Source organism: Myotis nattereri (genome assembly GCF_964212035.1).
Source record: "Myotis nattereri genome assembly, chromosome: X".
Lineage (NCBI taxonomy): Eukaryota > Metazoa > Chordata > Mammalia > Chiroptera > Vespertilionidae > Myotis > Myotis nattereri.
In genome coordinates this window covers 29,365,236-29,385,051 of record NC_138078.1, presented here as the reverse complement: position 1 = coordinate 29,385,051, position 19,816 = coordinate 29,365,236, and the positions used below count along the sequence as shown (strand labels likewise).

The following is a 19,816-nucleotide window of genomic DNA, read 5'->3' as shown; positions in this document are numbered from 1 at the left end:
GGTACTTTTGTAAAAAGCATAAAGCTGCATTTGACTTTCCATTGTGAAAATATCAACTTTCCTAGTTTAGCCAGTGTATATATATATATATATATCCTGATTAATTATATATTTGTGTTTAATATTTCATTTTGTTTCTCTTTACTATATCTCTTCTTTAGTTCTCTGTTTTGTATTCTATTGAGCTTATCAAGTTTTCTTTGTTTCCTTTTATGCATTTTACTGGTTTAGAAATTATACATTAATTCTCTATTTTTTTTGGTTTTCCAAAATTTTCAGCATTCATAGTTTATATAAAGACTAGAGGCCTACTGCACAATATTCATGCACTGGCGGGGGGGGGGGGTCCCTCAGCTCAGCCTGCACCCTCTCACAGTCCGGAACCCCTCGAGGGATGTCTGGCAGGCAGACATCCCCCAAAGAGTCTTTAGCACTGCCACGGAGGTGGGAGAGGCTCCTGCCACTGCTGCTGCGCTCATCAGTCGTGAGCCTGGCTCAGGACTTCTGACTGAGCAGCGCTACCCTGTAGTAGCACCACTCAGCCAGAAGCCAGGCTTGCTGTTCCTTAGCACTGCTTCGGAGGTGGGAGAAGCTCCTGTCACCGCTGCTGTGCCAGCCGTGAGACCAGCTTCTGGCTGAGCAGCGCTCCCCCTGTGGGAGCGCACTGACCACCAGGGAGAAGCTCCTGTGTTGAGTGTCTGCTCCCTGGTGGTCAGTGTTCATCATAGCTAGTGATCATTCCGCCGTTCAGTCTATTTGCATATTAGGGTTTTATTATATAGGATGTCTTAAAATAGCTCAAAACTGTTCTCTCCAAATATAAGAATCTTACATTGCCTATAACCTATTCCTTATAAAATTAAAATTACTGTCTAGCGGTTGAGTTTTCTGTTTTGACAATGCTTGATTTATTTATTATTATTTCCATAGCCAATGCTAATTGAAATTTACCCACATTTACGGATTATTTTATTAACCACTGTTCTTGGATCCTAATTATTTCTTCTGAATTCACTTTCATTCACCAATAAGGCAATCCTCCAGTTGTTTTTATAGCAAATATCTGTGAGTTTTAAATTATCTCAATTTCATTGTTGGATTGAAAATATTTTTATATCAACTTTATTCTTGAGTGACAGTTTCCTGGGATTTAAAAATCTACAGTGTCAGTTAATTTGCTTCAGCACGATAATTCCATTGTCTTCTGGTTTCCATTGTTATTGCCGGTAATTCTGCCTTAAGTATAATTTTTTGTTCCTGTGAAAATGTCTTTTTCTCTTGTTTTTCACAATTTCTTGTCTTTGCCATTATGTTATTACACTATACCACATTTAGGTGTCACTCTTTTATTTTCTAGCATTAATAAAATTGCTTATGCCTTTTCTTTTCTTGTTTGCTCCAATAAATAGTAGAGAGTTAGCTTTCCTAAGTGGTCACTGTAAAGAGTCCCATTCCCCTTTAACTTTGCAATGATCTCTCAGATCTAAATGTGGAGGTAGCTCAATGCATACCCTTGAGCCAATTTCCTGCATCAAAAAATTATCCAGTTATTAGATGTAGGCAGGATGTTTTCTTACATTTACTGGCAATTTTCCAATAATCTAGGTGACAATTTAAATTTTAGAAAATTGCACTGTCTTCCTGCTATGGATTAACTCTCACCCCACCAATAACATTCAGCACAAAAACTTGGACTCTTCCCATCTCTGCCACCAGCACCTGATTCCACACATCCCTGATAGAATGATGGTCCTCCACATTTTCTCCTCCAGTTATAGTCGTTTTAAGTCTAGGGAAGGGGGTTCCCTTTGCAAGAGGGATGCAAACAAAGAAGTACTGATGAATTGCCATCTTGAAAATTATTTCACATATATTCATTCATTAGGAAAATATTTTAAAACCTCTACTATGTGCCAGGAGGGATACAATAAGGAGGCAGCTTCCTAGTTTTCTGGTAGGTGCACATAATAAATTTCTGAGGAAAAGGCAGATCTTGGAACTAGACTGTTTGCTTTCTATAGCAACATTATGTTTTAATTGAGCATGAGTCTGCAGAAGTTATTCAATGTGTTTTCCAATCGGGCCACAACAGCTTAGTAATCATTGGGAATTTCTCATAGGATTTATGTAAATAGGCAACTTATCTTTTCTTTCCATTGCCATTGAATTTTTGAATTTCTTTATGTCTTCATGGATCATTTAATGGAAAATTAAGAGAGAGCTTATCATGGAGTTGTAGCTTGACAGTATTCTAAGTGAGAAGTTTTTATTTTCATATAATTTTTTAAGATGATAAAATTTCCAAAAGAAAAGAATTAAAATAAGATTTTGCTTTCTAATTAACACCTCTGTGGGGGAAGGAAGCCAGGGATTGCTAGTAGCAAATTAACTTCGTGCTTTGCAGTTTCAAGTCTGAATACCAGGAACTTTTTCTGTCTTATATTAAAAATAAAATGTCTTGAAGAGAGTTGATTTTAAGTTCTTGCATACTGATTTACTAAGTGTGCAAATTAGTTTGAATGAGCTGTTAGCAAGCCAATAAACAGCACATTCTCTAGAACTTAACCTAGAAGGATAAGGCTTCTACAATTATTTTATTAAATGCCTCTTTAAATGTATTATTGCAGAGCATATGTTCACCTTTGAAAACCTATACAAAGAAGACACTGTTTAAAAGTTCACTTTCTTTTTTTGGCAGGATTTATGTCCATAGAAATAAAACAATAAAAGGCAAAGTAAGGTATATCTTACATTAAAATTATGAGAATAAAATTATGAGAATAAAGTAAGGTATATCTTACATTAAAATTATGGGAATAAAGAATATACAAAGTCTCTAATAATACAATTATGTGGACTAGGTTATAGCAAATTATTTGACTGAAAGTATATTTTCTTTGATAATACAGGCAGGACACAGTCATTTCTCATTATTGCATGGTGCAGCATAGAAAGAGCCTGGAACTTGCAAAAATATAAAACAAAAACCCTCAAATGTTAGGACAGGACACATTGGCAACTGAACAAGCTGTAAACTCTGACTGCGGGAAGACACATAGGGGAAGGCACCCAGATGACAAAGACATATTTGTCAAACAAGTTATGACTGAGATTTTCAAAAGGCTGAAGTCAAATGATAATCAGGTACTTGGCCTAGGGAAGAGAGGAATAGGTCGGGTTGATGTCAGAGGTCAATTGCAGTCAAGAAAAGCCCCAAGATCCTAAATTCAGGGGCAAGAGTTTTGTTAGAGGGTCTTGGGTTGTCTATAGCAAGATTGATGACAGACAGGTAAAGCATACCAGTGTCCAGGGAGGGTGTCTGGCAACCACAAGCTTGGGTTTAAGATATAGAATAGAATCTTATGCCTGTACTGGACCACACAGGACAGAGGGAGATGCATCACAACTATGGGAACATATGAACAAGGAGCCAGCGCTGCCAGATTTGATGCTGAAATAGTACTCATGTGAGTGCAAAGATAACACAGGGAGACTGGCGGTCAGTACAGATGGGCTACTGGATCCCAGGTCTGCAATGAGAACTGGCTCAGAGACTGGGGAAGAGGCACATCAGCAGAGAAGGTAGGGGAAAGGGAAAGAAACTGAATATTGTCTACATTGAAAGCTGCTGACAATGTAGCTAGTAGAATTCTTTAAAATATTGACAGTAAGACAACACTGTGGTATGAGATATATTTTACCCTGAGATTCCCCTAGTTCCCACCACCTCTGTCCTACCCTCCAGGTTTCTCTGACTGAGAATGGCCTGTAACGTCCTGCAGAACTAAGGGAGCCAACCCCTTGGCTGCTGTGCCACAGACAGGTAGAGAATTTCTGGCTCCTCTTGCCATAGTACGGCATGGCACCTGGCAGTCCATGGGGCCAGAGAATGCCACCTTGCCACCTAGGACCATGATTTCCATGGTGTGAAATCAAGCAAACAAGACAGGTGATAGGAGGTGAATATGAAGATCAAATTCTTTCCTTCCTCTTTCATATTGATTGCTCAGGGGCCTTTCTTTCCAAATAGCTTTTCCAAAAATGACACCTGCCGAACGATCTGTTGGAGCAAGTGCCCTTCATGGAGGTAATTGGTGGACACTGAGGTAGCAGCTCATGCATGATTCCTTGCTTTGCTTCCAGTTCTTCCCTTCCATGTTTCTCTTTTTTCTCACTCTCATTGCCCCGAACCTGCACCTCCCAAGTAAAGCATGACTATTTTATTTTAGCCTTAGGCTTCATTTTTTAGGGAATTAAGACAATTACCCAAGAATAATGGACAGGGTGACTATTTTATGCAGCACAGCATAATGCAAACAGCAATAGACAAATTACTTAGTAAACTTTAGTGCTTACTCAGGAGACTCGACGTGACCTCTTCCTTCTGTGGCCTCCTGAAGGGACTGAGATTTTCTGGGCCTGACTTTCTCCATTTGTAAACTGGAGACAGCTATGCTGTGCAGCAGTGCTTCCCCAAATCTAACATGCGGATTAATTACGGCAGTGATCTGAAGGGGAGCTTTTAAAATACAGATTCCTAGACCTCTTCCAACCTGGGAATATTCAGCAGGTCTAGAGTGGGCCTAGAATCTGTACTTTGTCAAAGGTACCCAGGTGCCACTGACGTACATACAGCCAGGGTTGGTAAACACTGGCAATGTGGAAAGAACATAGACTTTGGATAAGTGTCAGAAACCCCACTGAAACAAGCAGGAGGCATAGGTGTAATTTATTGGCTCATACAAAGGGAATGACCACCTTTACAACGAGACATCCAGAAATCATGAGATGAAATCATGAGATGTCATCATTCTTTCTCTGCCTTTTGACTTGGCTTTTCTTTGTGGTGACCTCATTCTTGGAGACTCTCCTTGTTTACCCTTGCTTAACCTATCAGCTTAGCCAACCTGGCAGAAAAAAATAAAAAGCCATCCATTGCCCAAAATGGACTCTCCCTGAATCAACTATGATCAACTCAAGCCCTGAAACAATTTCTGTAACCAGGTGAATAAACACTCCAATAACCTTAAAGCTAAGTAGATAAGCACTTGGACATTTGAATTGCAGATCAGGATTATTATATGCTCAATTGCTATCATTTTCACTAGACTCTATGCTTCCTGAGGACAAGAACTTAGCCTGATTTCTTCTCCACTGAATCCTTTAAAAAACAAAGCTGAGTGAATGAAACCATTTTAATCTTCAATAAAATATAATAACATTTCTAAAAAAATAAGTTTTAAAAAATAACGACATATTAAAGAATGGAAGAGGTACAGATATTACATTTAAACTAGCAATTCTTATGAGAAGTAATTAAATGAAATGCAACACAACTTAGATGTACAGATATAGAGTATCAACTAAGTTATTTTTATATATGAGATCACATATAGAATGCCCAGAAAAGTCAATCCAAGCTATCAATCCTTCACAGAAATTCTGTCCTAACTTTTCCAGTAAGTATTTTCAGTTCTGTCTCTTCATATTTAGTTTTGTCGGAATCACACAATTATAGTTCAATTATTCTGGTAAAGATTTATATATTATTGTATAGCATCCATCTCAAAAATCACGATGCTAACTACAAGTCTAAAAGTCTGTTTTTCCGAGAAGTATCAAGAACGTTGGTTGGAAATAAAATGAGAAGAAAAACATGACATTTCTAAAAGGGATTTCAGACGGAAGGGAGAAACTCAGCACTCTATTGGGGTTATAACCCCCATAGGTGGGGCAATGAAAGAACCAGAGAATAGTTAACCTGAAATGGAAAGAGATGGGGGGGACATTCTCAGCAGTTTGATCATTTGGCCACCATAGAGGCTGCTTGGATTGAGGCCAGATTACAAGAGTACATGACTCAATTTTCTGACTCAGCCAAGGAGTCTGTGAGCAGTGACATGATATATCATTGTCAATTGAGGACAATCCTTTAATCAATAGGACAGGCCATGTACCTAGATGTGTGATTAGGGAAGGAGAACAAAAGATACAGTTATTGCCCCAAAACACATTCTCCAAATCTAATAATGCATATCAATCACTGAGATTAGGATACAAAGCATTACAGAAAGCCCAGTAATCAATAAAATATAAATCTCAATGGTGATGTTAGCATAGGTAGCTAGATATTAATAAAGGAAGGGAACAAAAGGAATTAGTCATTATTAAGCATAATCAACTGGGGAGCATGAGCCTCCTTGCTTCACCAGGAAATTACAGCTTCACACTCCCCAGTGAACCACCAGACATTCCACAAAGATGGAACAGAACAATAAGGAGGGAGGTAGGCACATGCACAATTGGAGCCAAGATGGCAACCAGAAGGCTGAATACTTTTTACTGAAACAATATTACTGAAGTCAAAATTTGGATTAAATTCTCATGTGGCTAGTCATAATTCTCTGTGCTACAACCACTTCTAGAACATCTAACTAACTAGTTATCAAAAAAGTAATAACCAGAGTTACAAGAGAGAATGAAAGATCGAACCACAGAAGAGTGGGAACCATACTGAAAATGCCATTCAAAGCATTTGGCCCAAGGATGGCTGGCAAACACAAGGAACAATTTTCCACCATCAAAGTTCTAAAACACAGGGACCTTTTTTATTGTGTTCACTGCTCTACCTCTGGTGCCTAAACACTGCTTGCACACAGTAAGCTCTCAATAAATATTTGTTGAATAATGTGTACCATCATCTGGCATCTTAATTAAAGGGGCTGAGGACATATGTTCAAGATAGGATTCTGCCACTAACTACTTGATTCTAGTTTGTTTGTTTAATCCCTCTGTTTAATTTCCTCATCAATAAATTGTGGACATTGAAATAAATCAGTGGTTTCCAAACTGTATTTATCGGAGCCCCAATCTTATGAGAATCTGCTTTGAACCACTGCTGGGGATACAACAGGAGGTGGGGAAGGGCAAGCAAACAGAGTTCTGGAGTATCTTCTCTGGTTTTGAACAGAGAAGCTTTACATTAATCTAATTTACATATTGTGTGATTCATAATATTTCAACCTGCCTCCCAAACATCTATTATTATTGGGATTTTTTAGACAGTTATTTTTTAACTAGAGGCCCGGTGCACAAAAATTTGTGCACTCGGGGGGAAGGTGGGTCCCTCAGCCACGCCTGTGCCCTCTCGCAGTCTGGGACCCCTCAGGAGATAACAACCTGCTGGCTTAGGCCTGCTCCCAGGTGGCAGAGGGCAGGCCCAATCCCTAGGTGGAGCCCCTGGTCAGGCTCAGAGCAGGGCTGATTGGGGAGTTGGGGCATCGCCCCCTGTCATGCACAGAGCAGGGCAGATTGGGAGGTTGTGATGCCACCCTCAGTCACACTCAGGGTAGGGCCGATTGAGGGGTTGGGGCACCGCCCCCTGTCACACTCAAGGCAGGGTCGATGGGCAGGTTGCAGTGCCACCCCCTGTCATGCACAAAGCAGGGCCAATCAGGGGGTTGGGGCACTGCTCCCTGTCACTCACAGAGCAGGGTCCATCAGGGGGGATTGGGGCTCCATACCCTGTCACGCACAGAGCAGGGTCGTTCAGGGGGTTGGGGAGCTCCCCCATGTCACGCACAGAGCAGGGCCGATCATGGGGTTGGGGAGCTCCCCCCTGTCACTCACAGAGTAGGGCTGATAGGGGAGTTGGGGCACCACCCCGTCACACACAGAGCAGGGCGGATCAGGGGGTTGGGGTGCCGTACCCTGTCATACTCACAGCAGGGCCGATGGGGAGGTTATGGCTCTACCCCGTCACACACAGAGCAGGGCCCGTGGGGGGTGGTTGGGGCATCGCCCTCTATCACCCACAGAGCAGGGCCGATCAGGGGGTTGGGGCACCGCAGCCTGTCACACACAGAGCCACAGGGCAATCAGGGGGTTGGGGAGCTCCCCCTTATCAGGCACAGAGCAGGGCTGATAAGGGGGTTAGGGTGCCTTCAACTGTCACGAACAGAGCAGGGCGGATAGGGAGGTTGGGGCCCCGCCCCCTGTCATACAGAGCCGCAGGGTGATCAGGGGGTTTGGGTGCTGTCCCCTGTCACGCTGATCCTGGTGCCGGGAGGCATATTACCCTTTTACTATATAGGATAGAGGCCTGGTGCATGGGTCGGGGCTGGCTGGTTTTCCCTGAAGGGTGTCCTGGATCAGGGTGTGGGTCCCCACTGGGGTGCCTGGCCAGCCTGGGTGAGGGGATGAAGGCTGTTTGCAGCTGGTCACACACCCTTCAGGGTGGGGGTCCCCACTGGGGTGCCTGGCCAGTCTTGGTGAGGGGCTGAGGGCTGTTTTCAGGCTGGTGGGTGACGGAAGCTCCCAACCGCTCCTTTTTTTTCTTTTCTTTTTTTTTTTTATTCTGGCCCAGCTTTAGCTCTGAGGCTCCAGCTCTTAGGCCTCCACTGCTGAAAGCAGGTTTCTGTCCTTTGTTTACCTTCTGTATTTGAAACAATGTTGTGATCCTGCTGGCTGAAGCCTGGCGACTAAAGCAGGTTTCTGGGGTTTTGTTTAACTTCTATATTTGTAACATAGTTGCTTAGAGTTGTAGCTCCGAGGCCGCCATCGGCAGGCAGGGAACGTTGGAGTCCTCCGCCACTGAAGCAAGGAAGCCTCATGTTAGTTTCAAGCTGCCTGGCTGCCGGCCGCCATCTTGGCTGGCAGTTAATTTGCATATCACCCTGATTAGCCAGTGGGAAGGGTAGCGGTCGTATGCTAATTACTATGTTTCTCTTTTATTAGATAGGATGATTGATTTTGAAAGAGAAAGGGAGAGAGAAAGGGAAACATTGATTAGTTGTTTCACCTATTTATGCATTCACTGGTTGATTCTTGAATGTGCCCTGACCAGGGATCGAACACACCACCTTATCATATAAGGATGATGCTCTAAACATTTGAGCTACCCAGACAGGGAATATTATTATTGTTAATACACTCGATCAATGGGTCAAGAAAAATCTGGGGAAATTAGAACATACTTTAATATTAATGAAAATGAATATAAATTTACAAAAATGTATGGGATTCAGCAAAAGCAGGGCTTATAGCTATGAATGCCTATAACAAAAAAGAAAAAAATCTGAAATCAATAACATGAAGAATAAACCTTCTACTTTAAGATATTGGAGGGAGGGGGGAGAAGAGCAACCTAAAGAAAGTAGAATTAAAAAATAATAAATATTGAAGGAGAAATTAATGATATTGAAAAGAAAAAACTATACTAGAGAATATCACTGAAACCAAAAGCTAGTTCTTTGTAAAGATCAACTAAATTAACAAAACTGCCTAATGGACCCCACACACACACAGAAGAAAAAAAAAAAGAAGAAAATATTCAAATTTTAGACTCAGAAACAAAAGGAGGGGCATAACTTTTGCCTTTCAGATATGAAATGAAATATGAGAGAATGCTGTAAACAAGCAGAGGTCAAAGATTAGATAACTGCCTGGTCAGTGTGGCTCAGTGCTTGAGTATCGACCTATGAACCAGGAGGTCATAGTTCAATTCCTGGTCAGGGCACATGCCTGGGTTATGGGCTCAATCCCCAGTAGGGGGTGAGAAAGAGGCAGCTGATAAATGATCCTTTCTCGTCATTGATATTTCTATCACTCTCTCCCTCTCCCTTCCTTTCTCTGAAATCAATAAAAAAAATAGATACCTTAAATGGCACACTAGAAATACTAGTAGATGAGAACTTCCTCAACCTCATAGAGTGCATCTATAAAAAACCTACAGCTATCATGACACAATGATTAAAGACTGGATTATTTATTCCTAAATTCAGGAAAAAGACAAGGATGTACCCTCTTATCATTTCTATTTAATGTTGTCCTAAAGGTATTAACCTGACAAATTAGGTAAGGAAAAGAAATAAAAACAATTTACTTCAGAAGGAAAGATGTAAGACTATCTCTAGATATATATAGAAAATCCTAAAGGACCCAGCATAACATAGTAGAATTTTAAAAATCCAGCTAAAAAAATTAGTTCTGCAAAGTTGTATAATATAACCTCAGTATTAAAATCAATTCTATTTCTATACATTTGTAATAAATAATACAAGTAAGAAATTAAGAAAATTACATTTACAGTGTTAGCATAAAGAATAAAATACTTAGTAATACATTGAAGAAACGAAGTACATGACTTACACTGTTAAAACTACAAAACTGTCAAAAATTAAGGAATATCTTTGGAGAAAAGGAGAAAAAACACTGCATGGTCATGAATCAGAAGACTGAACATTGATAAGATGACAGTCCTCCCCAAATTTATCTATAGATTCAATGCAATACCCATCAGAATTCCAGATGGCTTGTTTATAAAAATTGACAAGTTGATTTCAAAATCCATATGAAATTATGAGGATATAAGAACAAAAACAATATCATTCCAAAAGAATATTGTAGCAGGGCTTCACAATTTCTGATTTCAAAACTTTCTACAAAGAAACAGTAATTTTAAAAGTGTCATGTGGATAGACATATAGATCTATAGAATAACATATAGATCTATAGGATATAGAGAATTCAAAAATAAAAAAATGTATCTATGGTGAACTAATTTTAATAAGGGTGCCAAGATCATTTAATGCACAAAGAATGGTGTATTCAAAAACGGTGAGGATACTGGTAGATAGCCCACATGTAAAAGAATGAAGTTGGACCCCTACTTCAAATAATATACAAATGGTAACTAAAAGTGGATCAACGATCTAAATTCAAGAACTAAAGCTATAAAAATCTTAGAAGAAAACAGAGGTCTAAATCTTCATGACCTTGAATTTGGCAATGGAGTCATAGATATAATATCAAAAGCAAGAGCAATAAGGACAAAAAATACATAAATTTAAAGTCATCACATTTTAAAACTTTTTGCTTCAAAGGATACTATCAAGAGAGTGAATAGACAACCAACAGAATGAGAAAAAAATATTTGCAAATCATCTATCTGAGGTTATTGTATTTAGAATAAAGACAAAATACTTGCCACTCAATAATAAAAAGAAAACCCAACTTTAAAAAATGGGCAAATGATCTGAATACACATTTCAAGATGGCTAATAAACATGTGGGAAGATGCTCAACACCTCAGATCTCTTAGGAAAGCAAAGTGAACAGGTTATCCTGTACCTTATGATTTTTAACTATTATTTTAAATATAGAAATATTTTATAGTTAACACAAAACCATAGGAAAATATAAAATGAAAACTTAACAAAACCATAATTAGCAATAATATAACTTAGAATCCATGAAACATGGTGCATTGCCCTAATAAATATATATATATATTTTATTATTCATGAGTTTGGAAATAAGCAAAGGAAAAATGTAAATTAACTTTACTATTTTAAACTATTTAGTCACATTGCTTATACCTCATCATTTATATTAAATAATGTATTAATATTCTATTAAATATTTCTCCTAAACACAAATAAAAATAAAGAGACACCAGGAGACCAAGATTAAGTACTCAAATAATACTCTAGTCCATATCAAAGATAAATTACTCATAAGTGGTATTGTTCTCCTTTGACATATTCTTAATGTCTATATCCCTCCTATTCTTTAGAGCCAGCCTAAGCCTCAACTCCAGAACAACTTCTATAACTAGGTTCACTGTTAAAGCAAGAGTTCACCTTTCTCAAAGTGCATTTACTGTCTTTATCAGATAGGTATTCTTAAAAAAGATGTCTACAAATTTCAGTACCAGTAATTTAGCACCCAAAGTCAGCACATAACTTAGATCACTGTTATGAAGTTTGTTGGTTTCTTATAACACACAATATTATTCAATAATTAGCATTTATGGCCTTGGCTGGTGTTGCTCAAAGATTAGAGCATTGACCCATGCACCAAAGGGTCACAGATTAGATTCCTGGTCAAGGGCATGTACTTGGGTTGCATGTTCGCTCTCGGCCCCAGGTCAAGGTGCATGGAGGAGGCAACCAGTCGATGTCTTTCTCTCATTTCGATGCTTCTCTCTTTCTCTCCTTCTTCCCTTTTACTCTCTCTGAAAAGCAGTGGAAAAAATATCCTCAGGTGAAGATAACAAAAAATAATAACAATTGGTATATATGTAGCTAAACTATCTTTACAATTATATTGTGAACAACCCTATTAGTAGAGGTAATCTTTTTACTTTATTTTATAATTTCACAGTACCTGCAATGGTGCTAGATATTGCATTCCACACATTAGTGATTACCTTTTTTAACCCCAGGTTTAAATCCTTTATCTTGACGTTCCGGATACTGAGGAATGTGGATTTCCTTGGGGACAAAAAAATATCCTGGAAGGCTTACTTCTGTTGTATATAAAACGGACTTAGGCTGCTTTAACTTTGAGATATTAAAAAGCATACATGTCTGCAAATAAACAGAAAGAAAATTTGGAATGTAATTCTCTTACCTTTTAACTCTAAAACACAAAAGAGAGCATTACCAATTTAGACTCTATATTTGGGGAAAATCAATCAAGGAGTTGAATTTGTTCATTTCTTTAGATACTTATTGTTTAATTGGTGGAAGACAACACTAACCCATTTCATAGAATTAATGGAGCCATCCTTTATTGAGAGATGCTCAGTGTCCCCTGTTCTAATTCTTTCAGTGCTGAGGAATCCATTGCTTCAGGAAGAAACCATTCCATTGGTGAACCGCATTGAGAAAGTGCTTTCCTCCTTGAATTGATCCCTGTGTACCTTAACATCTACCCATCAGTTCTAGTTCTCATTAGCAATACACTTAGTCTCCTTTCTTATGCTAATGACAGTTTAGTGGGAGGGACAGAAATAAATATACACACACACACATATAAAACGAGGTTCTGCCCCTCCAGAAACCTCCAAACATATCTTTTAAATAAGTTTGATATTTTAAGTACTTTCAACCATTAGTTATATAATGTAGATTACAACTCACCCCCCATACATATGCTACTCAAGAAACAATTGAGTTCAATATTGTGCTTCCTAGAATAGAACACTGAAGAGAAACCCAGCTCTCTACATGTGAACCAAGCAAGGCAGAGCCCAGAGGTAGACAACCATTTATTTTTATCTGGATGCTCTACTACGAACAACAAAGGTTAGACTAAGCTTTCTTGGAGCCAGACTACCCACACTTACTAGTAAATACCCCAACTCTAAGTAAACTTGGCCAGGTTATTAACCAAAGCCACAAAATCATCATTTGTAAAATCTATAATAATAAAAGGATGATATGCTAATTATACCAGACATCCTTCCAGATGACCTTCTGGATGAAGCCAGGGCTGCGAGGGAAGCCTGGGTCCCGTGTGCTAAAGGCAAACCAGTGATGGCAGCTGCAGGAAGGAAGGCCTACTCTTGCACGAATTTTGTGCATTGGGCCTCTAGTATGGGTTATAATAGTACACACTGCCTATCTCTGGTACATTTAAAGTATAAACACATGCCAGGTACTTGGAGCATATTTTAAGAAGTCAATAAATATTGGCTATCATTATCATTATCATCATTGTCATTGTCACCATCATTATCATCATCATCATCATATCATTACTCATCAAAAATAAATGTTAGTGCCTTTAACAATTATCTCATTCACTGGGTTCATATATATATATAAAAGCCTAAGCGACTGAACAACCAGTCGATCAGTCACTATGATGCACACTGACCACCAGGGGGAAGATGCTCAACACAGGAGCTGCCCCCTGGTGGTCAATGTGGTCCCACAGTGGGAGTGCCACTCAGCTGACTGACAGGCACCAGAGGCAGGGCTCACGACTAGCAGGCGCTGCTGTGGCGGTGTAAGCCTCTCCCAATTGGGACTGACAGAGTGCGAGCCCACAGCAGGCACAGTGGGGCCAGGATGAGTAGGAGAGACAGGCAGGAGTGGCAGGCAGCACTGGACTGCCGGATTTCAGCCCAATCCCCACAGGGCATGCCGAGGGACCCCACTTATACACGAATCCATGCACTGAGCCTCTAGTCTATATATATAAAACCCTAATATGCAAATAGACCAAACAGCAGAACAACCAAGCAACCAGTCATTATGATGTGTGCTGATCACCAGGGGGCACACACAAAACATGGTGGGTATCAGCAGCAGAGCACGGAACATGGTGGGCATTGGCCATGGCGGGATGGTGGAGCAGGTAAGCGGAGGTGCCAGACCAAAGCAGGGCACCAATCGCTGTCATTGGGACGAGCCTCTGGTGGTTACTGAAAATTCTTCACTCCCACATGCCGCGGTCCCACCGGTGCTCGCACCTGCTGCTGGTGATGGAGCCACCGCTCACACCTGCTGCCGGCGCCCAGTGCCATCCCCAATCACTTGGCACTGTCAGCAGGTGCGAGCAGTGACTGCCAGCCCTGATTGCCCCTCAGGGCTTCTCCACCTCCCCTTGCTCCTGAAGGGCAATCGAGGCTGGCAGCCACCTCTCGCACCCACTGCTGGTGTCAGCCCCAATGGCTCCATGCCATCAGCTGGTGCGAGTGAGGCCTGTGCCATCAGCATGTGGGAGTGGCAGCTACAGGAGCTGGGCTGCCAGCAGGCAGGGGACCAGGGGCCAGGCCAGGAGGGGCTGGGCGGGGGCATGAAGGATGGGCTGAGACCCGCCCCTGTGCCCACTGCAGCCTCATGGCCCACAGTTCCTTTCAAGGTGCATGAGTTCATGTACTGGGCCCTAGTTATCTATAAAATCCACAAGAATTTTTTTCCCCACAAAGTCACATTTTCTACCTACTTTATTTTGGCAATTCAAATCATGTAAATCCTGAAATTTAAATTAATTCAATGTACATTTATCATTGTTTGGGTTTGGTTCAATTTTCTAGTCATTGTGAATAGATAATCTATTCATATCAGCAACTAGCTCTTTATCCTAAATGCATATTGTCTGCCTTCTAGATCTTTAGGTCATTCAAAATAATGTAGGAAGTCCCCAAAAAATGTATACACATTTTAACAGCTGATAGCTCACTTAATTTTCACTCCTTTTCAGGGTTAACTGATTTGAAATAATGAATGAAGACAGACTAATCTTTGAACAAAGAAAATTTATCCTAAAGTGCCACTAGATTTTTTTTATAGGGCTACATAAAAGATAAAGTTTACAGTACAAAACTGGCAATAGTCAAAGATTGAGGGCACACAAACACCAAATGAAATGATTCTTAATGTGTGTGATTCCATTGCTTCACATTATCATCAGCGCCTGGACCAGAACAGTCATCAGTTTGAAAACAGGCATTGACAAAAATAAATTATTCATTTCTGTAGATTCTTTTAAATTATGAAAATGAACTGTATGTTAATAAACATTGAGTTGATAATCACTCAAAGTGTGTATACAATTTTTGGGGACACCCTGTATGTGACACAGACTCTCTTCTTGACCAAATTCTAATCAGACTCCTCTAAACTGTTTCTCAACTAGGCCTCAACCTTGGCATATAAAAACTGCAGTCACAGAAGTAGACATTTATGATAAGTGAGGGGGGTTGACAGAGGTGATCCGGATTTCTTAATTGATGCATATCTGCAGTTACTTCAGAAAGCTTACAATTATAAATGCTTTTTCTCCCCTTTGAGAGGTAAATCTTCTATCACCCTTCCCCCACAACTGTCTTCTCAAGGACCTCAGAACCCTCTCTTTGAAATGAAAACATTCAAGGAGATAATGCTCCCAGTCAGCTGAGTACCTTGCTGCAACCTGCATCATTACCTCCAGCCATAAAGATTCCAGAAGTTTGTTTCTCCTGCAGATAAGCATAAATTAACAAATTTCTCACAAAATTTCCTCTCACTTCTTGTAGATATCCACTTCTGTGACTGATCAAGTTACAGATTCTTTCTACTAATTCTCCCTCTCTATTTTTTTATCCTCCCTTTAAGATGCCCAGTTACTGCTGCACAAATTGAAGTTGAGTTCATTTCATGCTGGATCCTCCTCCCTGCAGCAATAGTTACTGAATAATGTCTATCGCCTTATGGCTTTAACTAGTGTCCAGCATGGATGTGAGAACAAGAAAAAAGGCCTTTCTTTTTCTTTGCTATAGCATTCTACAATTTATGAGAAGCACTTGGTAATTAAATCCCAAGATTGTTAGCTCCTCTGATTCAAACAACCTCAGTTCAAACTGCAAGACAACTTAAGTTACTCTCAAGGTTACATTCTTGTATACACCTCCTTCCTGCTGGTTTACAACTCAGGGATAATTAATAGAAAGTTCCTGTCCCCCCTCATCTTCAAACAAGCTTCTTTTGAACTCTTCATAACTTTTGCTCTGTGGACAAAAAGAGGCCACATGCTAACATGACAAGCTCAGGGAATACCTGTGTGGCCTCTGCAAACTCAGAGACCTAAGGAAACCACAAAGGATGGTTTGAAATTAAACTTTTCAATTAAAAAGCAGTCTGTGGTGGGTAGTCATGTCCTAGTCTGGTATCTTCCCTGACAAAGATCAATCTTTACCTTAACTGAGCCTATTATCTTTCTGCACCCCAGATAAAATACCTTTGGAATGTCAGGATAACATCTAACTTTCATTTTTTTCTAGACCCCCTCAGGGCACAACCAACGCTATAGGTAGAGACTACAAATTCCCTCATTGTTATTGTTATCATGTAAACGGTTGACTATTAACTATCCTGTACCCACCTATGTAAAAGAAGCATGTGTCTATCATTTTACTTTTTACCCAAACCCAGAAGTTTCTCCTTTTTTGCTTTCTCCCACCTCTCTAATCTATCACAAATGGATTTCATGTAACCCACTTACATCTCTTCCTTTGATGGTAATTTAAAAAAAAATAGGTGAAAAACTGCCATTCTCTAAAGCATTGTCTCAATGCACTGAGATTCTGCTTCCAGCAATTGTTGACAGTTTGGCTCAAGTAAGTTGACAAAAATTCTTTACTAGTACAGGTTTGAATGTTTATGTTAACAGCTCTAAGAATGTTTTATAGGCTTTGGAAAAATACTGATAAGACACCTCCCTAGGACATCTGCCTATAACTAACAAAGACAACCTCCCTGATATCTGCTCAATTTCAGCCCCCGAATCCTCCTCCCTTCCTTGTCACCTAGCAACAGCAGCCATTAAAAGAGCAGGGCACAGTCTATTCCTTTGCCTCTGTATTGATTAGCCCTTTCCTTTCTGGGAAAGTAAAATAAACTTTCTCTCTGCATCTATCTCTTCTTTTAGTTGTGAATTCTTGGCATCACCAGACAAAAACCATAACACTCAGCTTTATCTTTCACAGTCTCACTAGGATTACTTTATGACTTGAAGGTCACTTAAATTATACAAATACAAAAACTTTTTCTTTGCCCTTCCAAATCCTAACCAAGATCTTTCAGGTTTCCTTTAAAAAAGATATCCAATTTCAAAATTCTGATGATTTTTTCTGCTATTTATTCTGGAGTACATAGCATGGTTTTAAAACATAAACATGAGAAACTAACAGGAAATATAAAGAACCTACCTTGTAAGCCCTGAATCTTTCCAACATCACTGAGTATATCATTATTAAAGTTGTTTAATTAATGGCCAGAGGATATGAATTCAATAAATGAGTGCTAAGTGTCATAAATTCATGCTCCTGACAAAAGATAGTATCTCTTAGAGCATATAAAGTAGATATACCATGTTGCCATTACTCTATAGCAGTGATGGCGAACCTTTTGAGCTCGGCGTGTTAGCATTTTGAAAAACCCTAACTTAATTCTGGTGCTGTGTCACATATAGAAATTTTTTGATATTTGCAACCATAGTAAAACAAAGATTCATATTTTTGATATTTATTTTATATATTTAAATGCCATTTAACAAAGAAAAATCAACCAAAAAAATGAGTTCGCGTGTCACCTCTGACACGCGTGTCATAGGTTCACCATCAATGCTCTATAGATATTTCAAAACTCAAATTGCACATTGTCATGTAATAAAAAATGAAGATAGGCCACTTTTCTACATTTATTCAATAGATTTAGTTTTGAACAAATATATTCCAGGTTGATTTTAGATTTTGTTATGCAGTTATTTTATGCTATAACAGAGCATTCTAGACTTTCATTTATTACTTTATACAAGTTCATGGTAATAGACTAAGAAGAAAACATATGAGCTGGAGGATATATAGTGCAAGGAAAAGAGTAGTAGACTGGGGGGTAAAAAGCTGGGCCCATTTCTATTCTGTCATAAATAATTGGTGTGAATTTAGGGCACTATATTACTATTTTATGGTCTTCGTTTACAGGTCTGAAAAAGTAAGAGGTTGGACTATTTGTCTCTGAGTGTCTTTGATTTGTTTTATAGCTTAAAATATAATAATGCCTCTACCCTGATCTGGGTTGTGATCTCTGTCCAATTCCTGAGGTTAGTCATTTTATGCTTCACTCATCCCATTTTTTGTACTATAAGTGCAATCCTATTTGTTCTATATTTCTCCATGGGGCCATCAAAATAATTTGAAAAGTGCACATAAGAGCAGTTTGGAAAAAAGTGACAGTTTTTTGCCCTAGCCGGTTTGGCTCAGTGGATAGAGTGCCAACCTGTCTGAAGGGTCCCGGGTTCGATTACGGTCAAGGACACATGCCTCGATTGTGGGCTCAGTCTAACATGCAGGAGGCAGCAAGTCAATGATTCCCTCTCATTATTGATCTTTCTATCTCTCTCTTCCTCTCTCTTCCTCTCTGAAATCAATAAAAAAAATATATTAAAAAAAGTGACAGTATTTTAAAAAATTATCTTATTTATTGTTCTGCTGGAAAAAAGTAATAGTGTTACTGTATTTAAGAGTACACGTCAATTGAAAAGAAACCTTTATGATTAGATGGATGTAAGCACAATAAGATATGTCTAAGTTTTGATTTGGTGTAGTTGCTTTTCTTAAATTGACACATTCAATACTTCTCTAGTTATTTTCTACACTTAGAGTTTTTGCTGAAACAAAAAATGCATGGTATTCAGGGAAGTCAAAGAAAATACTAATCTTCAGGTGAAAAACAAACTTTCAATTTTTAACATTAGAGAACACTTAAACCATTTCAAATGTAATTATTAAAAAGCCAAAGGTTATTAAGAAATTAACATTATTATCATTTTTACTCCTAACAACAAATTCAGAGAAGTACACATATATGGATACTTATCCTGCAAATATGAGAAGGAAACAAGGATAAATAAACAACAAGATGACTCTGAGAAAAATCAGGACATGAGGCAATCTGGATGGACACCAGCCTATACAATGAGGACTTAAAGTGTCATTTGTTTAAGGGCCATGCTCAAGCCAATAAAACAATGACAGCACCTTTCATGCGCAAGTCATTAAAGGGTAAACAAACACATACGAAAAATAATTGTAGATTTCTAGGAATTTATATCCTAGATTGATGAGTATACATAAAAATAAATCTTACACAAAACATAAGTTGATAAATGCAACAATAAAAACAAAAACTATGCTGGGTTCCAGAGACAAAGCTAAAAGAAAGGGAGAAAGATAGAAAACATATACATGCATAAATAGCAGAAAGATGATCCCTGGGTAAAACCCATCCCCTCAAGCATACGACCCAGCAATCCCACTTCTGGGTATATACCCCAAAAACTCAAAATGATGTATTTGCAAAGATATATGCACCTCTGTGTTCATTGAGGCATTATTCAGGGTGGCCAAGACATGGAAACAACCAAATTGTCCCAAAATACAGGAGTGGATAAAGAAGATGTGGTACATATACACAATGCAATACTACTCACTCATAAGAAAGGATGAAATAGTGCCATTTGCAACAACATGGATGGAACTTGA

General features: G+C 39.1%; 1 protein-coding gene across 1 annotated transcript in view; it reads right to left on the bottom strand.

Moving 5' to 3' along the window:
• The window catches only part of CFAP47 (cilia and flagella associated protein 47), a gene marked incomplete at both ends in the record, with an annotated part of 442,463 nt that overhangs the window by 125,734 nt on the left and 296,913 nt on the right, over positions 1-19,816 (bottom strand). The window contains one exon of the mRNA XM_081081612.1: positions 12,212-12,371. Within this exon, the coding sequence (XP_080937738.1) occupies positions 12,212-12,371 (160 nt within the window). The remainder of the gene's footprint in view (positions 1-12,211; positions 12,372-19,816) is intronic.